Source organism: Ranitomeya imitator, chromosome 4, assembly GCF_032444005.1.
Source record: "Ranitomeya imitator isolate aRanImi1 chromosome 4, aRanImi1.pri, whole genome shotgun sequence".
In the NCBI taxonomy this organism is placed as follows: Eukaryota; Metazoa; Chordata; class Amphibia; order Anura; family Dendrobatidae; genus Ranitomeya; species Ranitomeya imitator.
The window spans coordinates 3,856,671-3,870,502 of NC_091285.1; the positions used below are offsets into that span (position 1 = coordinate 3,856,671).

Genomic DNA, 13,832 nt, shown 5'->3' on the forward strand with positions numbered 1-13,832 from the left:
CCACCAACAGAAGCTCACAGAGAGAATCAGCCGAAGTACCACTTGTGACCACAGGAGGGAGCTCTGCCACAGAATTCACAACACGTCTCCTCTCTTCCCCGGTTTGATCTCCTGGTGGAGTAGGGAGACTCTGGTGGTATAAAGGTGATGTAGACATCAGATGGAGAGGGGAGGATGGAGCTGCTGATTCTGGTCTCTTCGTGGCCGTCTCCTCTCTTCCCCAGTTTCATGTCCTTGTGAAGTAGGGAGACTCTGGTGGTATATAGGTGACGTAGACATCAGATGGAGAGGTGAGGATGGAGCTGCTGATTCTGATCTCTTCGTGGCCGTCTCCTCTCTTCCCCGGTTTGATGTCCTGGTGAAGTAGGGAGACTCTGGTGGTATATAGGTGACGTAGACATCAGATGGAGAGGGGAGGATGGAGCTGCTGATTCTGGTCTCTTCGTGGCCATCTCCTCTCTTCCCCGGTTTGATGTCCTTGTGGAGTAGGGAGACTCTGGTGGTATATAGGTGACGTAGACATCAGATGGAGAGGTGAGGATGGAGCTGCTGATTCTGGTCTCTTCGTGGCCATCTCCTCTCTTCCCCGGTTTGATGTCCTGGTGAAGTAGGGTGACTCTGGTGGTATATAGGTGACATAGACATCAGATGGAGAGGTGAGGATGGAGCTGCTGATTCTGGTCTCTTCGTGGCCATCTCCTCTTCCCCGGTTTGATGTCCTGGTGGAGTAGGGAGACTCTGGTGGTATATAGGTGACGTAGACATCAGATGGAGAGGTGAGGATGGAGCTGCTGATTCTGGTCTCTTCGTGGCCATCTCCTCTCTTCCCCGGTTTGATGTCCTGGTGAAGTAGGGTGACTCTGGTGGTATATAGGTGACATAGACATCAGATGGAGAGGTGAGGATGGAGCTGCTGATTCTGGTCTCTTCGTGGCCATCTCCTCTCTTCCCCGGTTTGATGTCCTGGTGAAGTAGGGTGACTCTGGTGGTATATAGGTGACGTAGACATCAGATGGAGAGGGGAGGATGGAGCTGCTGATTCTGGACCTTTCATGGCTGTCTCCTCTCTTCCCTGGTTTGATGTCCTGGTGAAGTAGGGAGACTCTGGTGGTATATAGGTGACGTAGACATCAGATGGAGAGGTGAGGATGGAGCTGCTGATTCTGGTCCATTCATGGCCGTCTCCTCTCTTCCCCGGTTTGATGTCCTGGTGAAGTAGGGAGACTCTGGTGGTATATAGGTGATGTAGACATCAGATGGAGAGGTGAGGATGGAGCTGCTGATTCTGGTCTCTTTGTGGCCGTCTCCTCTCTTCCCTGGTTTGATGTCCTGGTGAACTTGGGAGACTCTGGTGGTATATAGGTGACGTAGACATCAGATGGAGAGGGGAGGATGGAGCTGCTGATTCTGGTCTCTTCGTGGCCGTCTTCTCTCTTCCCCGGTTTGATGTCCTGGTGAAGTAGGGAGACTCTGGTGGTATATAGGTGACGTAGACATCAGATGGAGCTGCTGATTCTGGTATCTTTGTGGCCGTCTCCTCTCTTCCCCGGTTTGATGTCCTGGTGAAGTAGGGAGACTCTGGTGGTAGATAGGTGACGTAGACATCAGATGGAGAGGGGAGGATGGAGCTGCTGATTCTGGTCCATTAATGGCCGTCTCCTCTCTTCCCCGGTTTGATGTCCTGGTGGAGTAGGGAGACTCTGGTGGTATATAGGTGACGTAGACATCAGATGGAGAGGGGAGGATGGAGCTGCTGATTCTGGTCCATTCGTGGCCATCTCCTCTCTTCCCCGGTTTGATGTCCAGGTGAAGTAGGGAGACTCTGGTGGTATATAGGTGACGTAGACATCAGATGGAGAGGGGAGGATGGAGCTGCTGATTGTGGTCCATTCGTGGCCATCTCCTCTCTTCCCCGGTTTGATGTCCTGGTGGAGTAGGGAGACTCTGGTGGTATATAGGTGCCGTAGACATCAGATGGAGAGGTGAGGATGGAGCTGCTGATTCTGGTCCATCCTGGTGGAGCTCTTCTTCACACCAGATCACTGTTCCTCCTGAGCAGCCGCCCTGTTTGATGTCTTTATTTTCCAGGGCAGGCACAGATTTCCCTGTATCTGATGGGCACCAGGGTTTCGTGTTCAGCTCTGGTCTATGTTTCTGTATTTCTCGTCTCTGTAGAACGTCGGGGTCATTTGTTTTACATCTAAAGGTCGAGGTGTTCAGGCTCAAGAACACTAGTAACCTTCAGATTCACCGCAAATCTGCAATTTGTTAACATTTTGGGACTTGAATGGTTTCCTGCAAAGAGTCACAATTGAAAAAAATCTTCCTAAAAATATCTAGAACATTCCAAACAGTCCTCATTAATCAACCAGATACAACAACATTGGACGAGGCGAAAATAGAAAACTGTCACATGGTTATTACATACAGCAGATGCCACAAAAGTCACAATGTACCGAAAACAATAGAAACAAAGCAAAAACTGACCCCAGAGACTCATAACAATGTATCCCATCGTGTCTTCTACTCAAATCACCTCCAGAGCTGCACTCACTATTCTGCTGTTACATCGTGTCTTATCCTCCAGTCACCCCAGAGCTGCACTCACTATTCTGCTGTCACATCATGTCTTATCCTCCAGTCACCTCCAGAGCTGCACTCACTATTCTGCAGTTACATCGTGTCTTATCCTCCAGTCACCTCCAGAGCTGCAGTCACGATTCTGTTGTTATATTATGTCTTATCCTCCAGAGCTGCAGTCACTATGCTGATTGGAAGTGCCCCTATGTCCCTAACAAAATGCCCCATGTTCTCCCTGAACTATTGGGGGGTCCTATGTGTACCCCCTGTTCATGAACAGATCGCACTGAGGTGTTGGGATCTGTCGATCACTTGCTCTGTTGGTGTCCTGGACTCGGTGCCTTCTAGATTCCGCTGTTGGCTCCTTGTAGTACCGCACTCCTGTCTCCAGCAGGTGGCGGCAGATGCCCGTGTCATGGTGTACAGAGAGGAGGCTGTGCTCAGTCCCTGGACTCTACCGATACTGCGGCCGGGGACCGGGGGACCGATACTGCGACCGTGGACCGGGGGACCGATACTGCGGCCGTGGACCGGGGGACCGATACTGCGGCCGGGGACCGGGGGACCGATACTGCGACCGTGGACCGGGGGACCGATACTGCGACCGGGGACCGGGGGACCGATACTGCAGCCGGAGACCGGGGGACCGATACTGCGCCCGTGGACCGGGGGACCGATACTGCGGCCGGGGACCGATACTGCGACCGTGGACCGGGGGACCGATACTGCGACCGAGGACCGGGGGACCGATACTGCAGCCGGAGACCGGGGGACCGATACTGCAGCCGGGGACCGGGGGACCGATACTGCAGCCAGGGACCGGGGGACCGATACTGCAGCCAGGGACCGGGGGACCGATACTGCGACCGAGGACCGGGGGACCGATACTGCAGCCGGAGACCGGGGGACCGATACTGCAGCCGGGGACCGGGGGACCGATACTGCAGCCGGGGACCGATACTGCAGCCAGGGACCGGGGGACCGATACTGCGGCCGGGGACCGGGGGACCGATACTGCGGCCGGGGACCGGGGGACCGATACTGCGACCGGGGACCGGGGGACCGGTACTGCGACCGGGGACCGGGGGACCGATACTGCGGCCGGGGACCGGGACCGGGGGACCGATACTGCGACCGGGGACCGGGGGACCGATACTGCGACCGGGGGACCGATACTGCGGCCGGGGACAGGGGGACCGATACTGCAACCGGGGACCGGGGGACCGATACTGCGGCCGGGGACCGATACAGCGACCGTGGACCGGGGGACCGATACTGCGACCGAGGACCGGGGGACCGATACTGCAGCCGGAGACCGGGGGACCGATACTGCAGCCGGGGACCGGGGGACCGATACTGCAGCCAGGGACCGGGGGACCGATACTGCGGCCGGGGACCGGGGGACCGATACTGCGGCCGGGGACCGGGGGACCGATACTGCGACCGGGGACCGGGGGACCGATACTGCGACCGGGGACCGGGGGACCGATACTGCAGCCGGGGACCGGGACCGGGGGACCGATACTGCGACCGGGGACCGGTGGACCGATACTGCGACCGGGGGACCGATACTGCGGCCGGGGACAGGGGGACCGATACTGCAACCGGGGACCGGGGGACCGATACTGCGGCCGGGGACCGGGAGACCGATACTGCGGCCGGGGACCGGGGGACCGATACTGCGACCGGGGACCGGGGGACCGATACTGCGGCCGGGGACTGATACTGCGACCGGGGACCGGGGGACCGATACTGCGGCCGGGGACAGGGGGACCGATACTGCGGCCGGGGACCGGGGGACCGATACTGCGACCGGGGACCGGGGGACCGATACTGCGGCCGGGGACCGGGGGACCGATACTGCGACCGGGGACAGGGGGACCGATACTGCGGCCGGGGACCGAGGGAACGATACTGCGACCGGGGACCGATACTGCGACCGGGGACCGGGGGACCGATACTGCGGCCGGGGACCGGGGGACCGATACTGCGGCCGGGGACCGGGGGACCGATACTGCGACCGGGGACCGGGGGACCGATACTGCGGCCGGGGACCGATACTGTGACCGGGGACCGGGGGACCGATACTGCGACCGGGGACCGATACTGCGACCGGGGGACCGATACTGCGGCCGGGGACAGGGGGACCGATACTGCGGCCGGGGACCGGGGGACCGATACTGCAACCGGGGACCGGGGGACCGATACTGCGGCCGGGGGACCGATACTGCGACCGGGGACAGGGGGACTGATCCTGCGGCCGGGGACCGGGAGACCGATACTGCGGCCGGGGACAGGGGGACCGATACTGCGGCCGGGGACCGATACTGCGGCCGGGGACCGGGGGACCGATACTGCGGCCTGGGATCGGGGGACCGATACTGCGGCCGGGGACCGGGGGACCGATACTGCGGCCGGGGACCGGGGGACCGATACTGCGGCCGGGGACAGGGGGACCGATACTGCGGCCGGGGACCGGGGGACCGATACTGCGGCCGGGGACCGGGGGACCGATACTGGGGCCGGGGACCGGGGGACCGATACTGCGGCCAGGGACCGATACTGCGGCCGGGGACCGGGGGACCGATACTGCGGCCGGGGACCGGGGGACCGATACTGGGGCCGGGGACCGGGGGACCGATACTGCAACCAGGGACCGGGGGACCGATACTGCGGCCGGGGACAGGGGGACCGATACTGCAGCCGGGGACCGGGGGACCGATACTGCGGCCGGGGACCGGGGGACCGATACTGCGGCCGGGGACCGGGGGACCGATACTGCGGCCGGGGACAGGGGGACCGATACTGCGGCCAGGGACCGATACTGCGGCCGGGGACCGGGGGACCGATACTGCGGCCGGGGACCGGGGGACCGATGCCGGGGACCGGGGGACCGATACTGGGGCCGGGGAGCGGGGGACCGATACTGGGGCCGGGGACCGGGGGACCGATACTGCGACCGGGGACCGGGGGACCGATACTGCGGCCGGGGACCGGGGGACCGATACTGCGGCCGGGGACCGGGGGACCGATACTGCGACCGGGGACCGGGGGACCGATACTGTGACCGGTGACCGGGGGACCGATACGGGGACCGGGGGACCGATACTGCGGCCGGGGACCGGGGGACCGATACTGCAGCCGGGGACCGGGGGACCGATACTGCAGCCGGGGACCGATACTGCAGCCGGGGGACCGATACTGCGGCCGGGGACCGGGGGACTGATACTGCGGCCGGGGACCGGGGGACCGATACTGCGGCCGGGGACCGGGGGACTGATACTGCGGCCGGGGACCGGGGGACCGATACTGTTGCTGGGGATCTATGTCGGGGACTGGAGCGGTTAATGTCTGTGCTGGGCGGCTCCATCAGGCCCGGCCGCCCCCCCTCTCCCCCCGCTCCATTAACCAATATGTTGGAACATTTTTAACCCCTTAATGACCGGCAATGCATCTCTATGCTGCCCTGAGATATCAGAGACTAGCGCCCCCCACAGGCTATAATCCCGCAGCTGTCGCCGTCCTCTATAACTGACCACTTCCTGCATCAACCACGATCAGAGCTGTCACCGTCCAACTCTGTTTAACCCCTTACATGCTGCTGTCAGTAGTGACTACATCATATAAATGGTTACAGATTGTGGGGGCTTCTCCCTCTTTATCGGCCCCCAGAGATCATCATTGTGGGGTCCTGATGTTTGCCGGCAGTTCACGACCAAATCGCGGCCTCAGAGTCTGCCGGCTGTTGTAACCTGTTCATGAGATAATTATACACATTATCATTCCTGTCCCGCCACTTTGTATTACTTCCTGATAATCACCTGAAGGGTTAATAACCCACCTGACAGTTTTCAGTATGTCGGGGGGCGCGGTTTTTATATGGTCTCCAATATATGAGACCCCTAAAGACGCTTCAGACCTGGATAGGACCCTAAAAAAACACATTTTGTAAATTTCAAAGAAAAATTGCTGCTCCATTATTAAACCTCCTAAAATTTACATTTTACAAACGGCGCCGATGTGAAGCCGACACAGGATTAAAGGGAAAATCATTCAAAGGGTGAAAATTGCTCATTTTTAACCATTTTTCTCAAATTTCTGATTTGTTTTTTTTACATAAACATAAAACATATCAACCTAAATTTATAATTATCATAAAGTATAATGTGCCACGAAAAAACAGTCTCAAAATCACTGGGATTTGTTGAAGTGTTCCAGTATGACCACATAAAGTGACACTGGTCAGATTTCAAAAATTTGGCTCCGTCACTAAAGGGTTAAACAACTTCACAACGCACAAGATGTGAACTAATCATTGTCTATCACTGCTATCCGGTTATCAGCCCCGCCCCCAGTGATGACATCACTGATATAATGATGAGACCACGCCCTTTATACTCCAGCCCCGCCCCCAGTGATGACATCACTGATATAATGACGAGACCACACCCCTTATACTCCAGCCCCGCCCCCGGTGATGACATCACTGATATAATGACGAGACCACACCCCTTATACTCCAGCCCCGCCCCGGTGATGACATCACTGATATAATGATGATACCACACCCCTTATACTCCAGCCCCGCCCCTAGTGATGACATCACTGATATAATGACTAGACCACACCCCTTATACTCCAGCCCCGCCCCGGTGATGACATCACTGATATAATGATGATACCACACCCCTTATACTCCAGCCCCGCCCCTAGTGATGACATCACTGATATAATGACTAGACCACACCCTTTATACTCCAGCCCCGCCCCCAGTGATGACATCACTGATATAATGACGAGACCACACCCCTTATACTCCAGCCCCACCCCCGGTGATGACATCACTGATATAATGACGAGACCACACCCCTTATACTCCAGCCCCGCCCCGGTGATGACATCACTGATATAATGATGATACCACACCCCTTATACTCCAGCCCCGCCCCAGTGATGACATCACTGATATGAGACCACACCCCTTATACTCCAGCCCCACCCCCGGTGATGACATCACTGATATAATGATGAGACCATACCCCTTATACTCCAGCCCCGCCCCGGTGATGACATCACTGATATAATGATGAGACCACACCCCTTATACTCCAGCCCCACCCCTCATCTATCACTGCTGACAACCTGCCTGTATACATGTGAGAGATTATCAGCCCCGCCCCCGGTGATGACATCACTGATATAATGAGACCACGCCCCTTATACTCCAGCCCCGCGCCCTCATCTATCACTGCTGTCAGCCCCGCCTGGTTGTGTTCTCATCAGTTATGAAGTCACATCCTCTCTTCCTGCTTCTCATTGGCTGGTTGTCCTATAGTTAGTGATGTCATTATGTGCTGTCAGTGATGGGTTTGTGCCGTATTATTTTCTTTCTATACTTTGATTTCCGCAGATCTACAACCGTTCACCCTCCAGACTGCAGGGGAGATCTCTGCGGAGGCTGCGGGGAGATCGCTGTGGGGGGCTGTGGGGAGATCTCTGCGGGGAGCTCTCTGCGGAGGCTGCGGGGAGATCTCTGCAGAGGCTGCGGGGAGATCGCTGTGGGGAGATCTCTGCGGGGAGCTCTCTGCGGAGGCTGCGGGGAGATCGCTGTGGGGGGCTGTGGGGAGATCTCTGCGGGGAGATCTCTGCGGAGGCTGCAGGGAGATCGCTGTGGGGGGCTGTGGGGAGATCTCTGCGGGGAGATCTCTGCGGAGGCTGCGGGGAGATCTCTGCAGAAGCTGCGGGGAGATCTCTGTGGGGGGCTGTGGGGAGATCTCTGCAGGGAGATCTCTGCGGAGGCTGCGGGGAGATCTCTGCGGAGGCTGCGGGGAGATCTCTGCAGAGGCTGCGGGGAGATCTCTGCAGAGGCTGCGGGGAGATCTCTGTGGGGGGCTGTGGGGAGATCTCTGCGGGGAGATCTCTGCGGAGGCTGCGGGAAGATCTCTGTGGGAGGCTGCGGGGAGATCTCTGTGGAGGCTGCGGGGAAATCTCTGTGGGGGGCTGCGGGGAGATCTCTGCAGGGAGATCTCTGCGGAGGCTGCGGGGAGATCTCTGTGGAGGCTGCGGGGAGATCTCTGCGGAGGCTGCGGGGAAATCTCTGTGGGGGGCTGCGGGGAGATCTCTGCGGAGGCTGGGGGAGATCTCTGCGGGGGCTGCAGGGAGATCTCTGCGGGGGCTGCGGGGAGATCTCTGCGGAGGCTGCGGGGAGATCGCTGTGGAGGGCTGTGGGGAGATCTCTGCGGGGAGATCTCTGCGGAGGCTGCGGGGAGATCGCTGTGGGGGGCTGTGGGGAGATCTCTGCAGGGAGATCTCTGCGGAGGCTGTGGGGAGATCGCTGTGGGGGGCTGTGGGGAGATCTCTGCGGGGAGATCTCTGCGGAGGCTGCGGGGAGATCTCTGTAGGGAGATCTCTGTGGAGGCTGCGGGGAGATCTCTGCGGAGGCTGCGGGGAGATCTCTGCAGAGGCTGCGGGGAGATCTCTGTGGGTGGTTGTGGGGAGATCTCTGCGGGGAGATCTCTGCGGAGGCTGCGGGGAGATCTCTGTGGGAGGCTGCGGGGAGATCTCTGTGGGAGGCTGCGGGGAGATCTCTGTGGGGAGATCTCTGCAGAGGCTGTGGGGAGATCTCTGTGGGGGGCTGTGGGGAGATCGCTGTGGGGGGCTGTGGGGAGATCTCTGCGGGGAGATCTCTGCGGAGGCTGCGGGGAGATCTCTGCAGGGAGATCTCTGTGGAGGCTGCGGGGAGATCTCTGCGGAGGCTGCGGGGAGATCTCTGCAGAGGCTGCGGGGAGATCTCTGTGGGGGGTTGTGGGGAGATCTCTGCGGGGAGATCTCTGCGGAGGCTGCGGGGAGATCTCTGTGGGAGGCTGCGGGGAGATCTCTGTGGGAGGCTGCGGGGAGATCTCTGTGGGGAGATCTCTGCAGAGGCTGTGGGGAGATCTCTGTGGGGGGCTGTGGGGAGATCTCTGCAGGGAGATCTCTGCGGAGGCTGCGGGGAGATCTCTGCGGAGGCTGCGGGGAGATCTCTGCGGAGGCTGCGGGGAAATCTCTGCGGAGGCTGGGGGGAGATCTCTGAGGGGGCTGTAGGGAGATCTCTGCGGGGGCTGCGGGGAGATCTCTGCGGAGACTGCGGGGAGATCTCTGCGGAGGCTGCGGGGAGATCTCTGCGGAGGCTGCAGGGAGATCTCTGCGGAGGCTGCTGCGGAGGCTGCAGGGAGATCTCGGCGAAGGCTGCGGGGAGATCTCTGTGGAGGCTGCGGGGAGATCTCTGCGGAGGCTGCGGTGAGATCTTTGCGGGGAGACCTCTGTGGAGGCTGCGGGGAGATCTCTGCGGAGGCTGCGGGGAGACCTCTGCGGAGGCTGCGGGGAGATCTCTGTGGAGGCTGCAGGGAGATCTGTGCGGAGGCTGCGGGGAGATCTCTGCGGAGGCTGCGGGGAGATCTCTGCGGAGGCTGCGGTGAGATCTTTGCGGGGAGACCTCTGTGGAGGCTGCGGGGAGATCTCTGCGGAGGCTGCGGGGAGACCTCTGCGGAGGCTGCGGGGAGATCTCTGTGGAGGCTGCAGGGAGATCTGTGCGGAGGCTGCGGGGAGATCTCTGCGGAGGCTGCGGGGAGATCTCTGTGGGGGGCTGTGGGGAGATCTCTGCAGGGAGATCTCTGCGGAGGCTGCGGGGAGATCTCTGCGGAGGCTGCGGGGAGATCTCTGCGGAGGCTGCGGGGAGATCTCTGTGGGGGGCTGTGGGGAGATCTCTGCAGGGAGATCTCTGCGGAGGCTGCGGGGAGATCTCTGCGGAGGCTGCGGGGAGACCTCTGCGGAGGCTGCGGGGAGATCTCTGTGGAGGCTGCAGGGAGATCTGTGCGGAGGCTGCGGGGAGATCTCTGTGGAGGCTGCGGGGAGACCTCTGTGGAGGCTGCGGGGAGATCTGTGCGGAGGCTGCGGGGAGATCTCTGTGGAGGCTGCGGGGAGATCTCTGTGGAGGCTGCGGGGAGATCTCTGTGGGGGGCTGCGGGGAGATCTCTGTGGGGAGGGTCATCAGTGGGTCCGGGAAGCTTTATCAGATGGTGACCAGTGTCCCTCTGCCACCTCACAGGGGTCCGTGGTGCCGGCCTGCGGTACATCGTCTGCGCGTCTCCTCCCGGCGTCGTCCTCCTTTGTACATTTGCTTTGTCCGTTCTTGCTGACAACCAACGTGGCCGCCATTACTCTTGCTCAGGTTGTCAGGCAGCTTCCCCGTTGCCGATGGTTACACTGTGACAATTTTTGACATATTTTAGGTCTGGTGTCGGTGCAGTCACATGACTCCGTGACGAGCGACATTCCCGGCGACCGCTGCTCTGAAGCCTTCTGTGAACTCCGCGCCCTCCACCTCGTGTCACTGTGGATCTAACAGAAATGTTCCCACAGCTTCATCCGAGCGACACATCTGCCCCAGAGCGGAAGACGCAGCCCCTCAAAGGCCGAGACGCCGCAGCTGCACCCTGACATCTCCCACCAGAGCAAAGCGTGGGAAACTCCACTGAGGAGAGCGACTCCCAGAAGCCTCTGCTGCAAGGACTCAGGAGAACCACCGAACACATGTGCCAGAAAGCATGCTGGGAAATGGGAGAGACGGACCGCAAAACACAAAGTCCGCACTGATCCTGAGTTACGTCCTGCATTATACTCCAGAGCTGCACTCACTATTCTGCTGGTGCAGTCACTGTGTACATACATTACATTACTGATCCTGAGTTACATCCTGTATTATACTCCAGAGCTGCACTCACTATTCTGCTGGTGCAGTCACTGTGTACATACATTACATTACTGATCCTGAGTTACCTCCTGTATTATACCCCAGAGCTGCACTCACTATTCTGCTGGTGCAGTCACTGTGTACATACATTACATTACTGATCCTGAGTTACATCCTGTATTATACTCCAGAGCTGCACTCACTATTCTGCTGGTGCAGTCACTGTGTACATACATTACATTACTGATCCTGAGTTACCTCCTGTATTATACCCCAGAGCTGCACTCACTATTCTGCTGGTGCAGTCACTGTGTACATACATTACATTACTGATCCTGAGTTACATCCTGTATTATACTCCAGAGCTGCACTCACTATTCTGCTGGTGCAGTCACTGTGTACATACATTACATTACTGATCCTGAGTTACCTCCTGTATTATACCCCAGAGCTGCACTCACTATTCTGCTGGTGCAGTCACTGTGTACATACATTACATTACTGATCCTGAGTTACATCCTGTATTATACTCCAGAGCTGCACTCACTATTCTGCTGGTGCAGTCACTGTGTACATACATTACTGATCCTGAGTTACATCCTGTATTATACTCCAGAGCTGCACTCACTATTCTGCTGGTGCAGTCACTGTGTACATACATTACATTACTGATCCTGAGTTACCTCCTGTATTATACCCCAGAGCTGCACTCACTATTCTGCTGGTGCAGTCACTGTGTACATACATTACATTACTGATCCTGAGTTACATCCTGTATTATACTCCAGAGCTGCACTCACTATTCTGCTGGTGCAGTCACTGTGTACATACATTACATTACTGATCCTGAGTTACCTCCTGTATTATACCCCAGAGCTGCACTCACTATTCTGCTGGTGCAGTCACTGTGTACATACATTACATTACTGATCCTGAGTTACATCCTGTATTATACTCCAGAGCTGCACTCACTATTCTGCTGGTGCAGTCACTGTGTACATACATTACATTACTGATCCTGAGTTACATCCTGTATTATACCCCAGAGCTGCACTCACTATTCTGCTGGTGCAGTCACTGTGTACATACATTACATTACTGATCCTGAGTTACATCCTGTATTATACCCCAGAGCTGCACTCACTATTCTGCTGGTGCAGTCACTGTGTACATACATTACATTACTGATCCTGAGTTACCTCCTGTATTATACCCCAGAGCTGCACTCACTATTCTGCTGGTGCAGTCACTGTGTACATACATTACATTACTGATCCTGAGTTACCTCCTGTATTATACCCCAGAGCTGCACTCACTATTCTGCTGGTGCAGTCACTGTGTACATACATTACATTACTGATCCGGAGTTACCTCCTGCATTATACTCCAGAGCTGCACTCACTATTCTGCTGGTGCAGTCACTGTGTACATACATTACTGATCCTGAGTTACATCCTGTATTAAACTCCAGAGCTGCACTCACTATTCTGCTGGTGCAGTCAGTGTGTATATATATTACATTACTGATCCTGAGTTACATCCTGTATTATACTCCAGAGCTGCACTCGCTATTCTGCTGGTGCAGTCACTGTGTACATACATTACATTACTGATCCGGAGTTACCTCCTGCATTATACTCCAGAGCTGCACTCACTATTCTGCTGGTGCAGTCACTGTGTACATACATTACATTACTGATCCGGAGTTACCTCCTGTATTATACTCCAGAGCTGCACTCACTATTCTGCTGGTGCAGTCAGTGTGTATATATATTACATTACTGATCATGAGTTACATCCTGTATTATACTCCAGAGCTGCACTCACTATTCTGCTGGTGCAGTCACTGTGTACATACATTACATTACTGATCCGGAGTTACCTCCTGTATTATACTCCAGAGCTGCACTCACTATTCTGCTGGTGCAGTCACTGTGTACATACATTACTGATCCTGAGTTACATCCTGTATTATACCCCAGAGCTGCACTCACTATTCTGCTGGTGCAGTCACTGTGTACATACATTACATTACTGATCCTGAGTTACCTCCTGTATTATACCCCAGAGCTGCACTCACTATTCTGCTGGTGCATTCACTGTGTACATACATTACATTACTGATCCTGAGTTACCTCCTGTATTATACCCCAGAGCTGCACTCACTATTCTGCTGGTGCATTCACTGTGTACATACATTACATTACTGATCCGGAGTTACCTCCTGTATTATACCCCAGAGCTGCACTCACTATTCTGCTGGTGCAGTCACTGTGTACATACATTACATTACTGATCCGGAGTTACCTCCTGCATTATACTCCAGAGCTGCACTCACTATTCTGCTGGTGCAGTCACTGTGTACATACATTACTAATCCTGAGTTACATCCTGTATTATACTCCAGAGCTGCACTCACTATTCTGCTGGTGCAGTCAGTGTGTATATATATTACATTACTGATCCTGAGTTACATCCTGTATTATACTCCAGAGCTGCACTCACTATTCTGCTGGTGCAG

The 13,832-nt window shown here is 56.9% G+C and overlaps 1 protein-coding gene across 1 annotated transcript; it reads right to left on the minus strand.

The window, feature by feature from the left end:
* Nucleotides 1-7,970: 7,970 nt before the first annotated feature.
* LOC138673823 (uncharacterized) lies at nt 7,971-10,694 on the minus strand. The gene has a single exon (XM_069761859.1). The coding sequence runs from the start codon at nt 10,692-10,694 to the stop codon at nt 7,971-7,973; it is 2,724 nt and encodes a 907-aa protein (XP_069617960.1).
* Nucleotides 10,695-13,832: the final 3,138 nt, after the last annotated feature.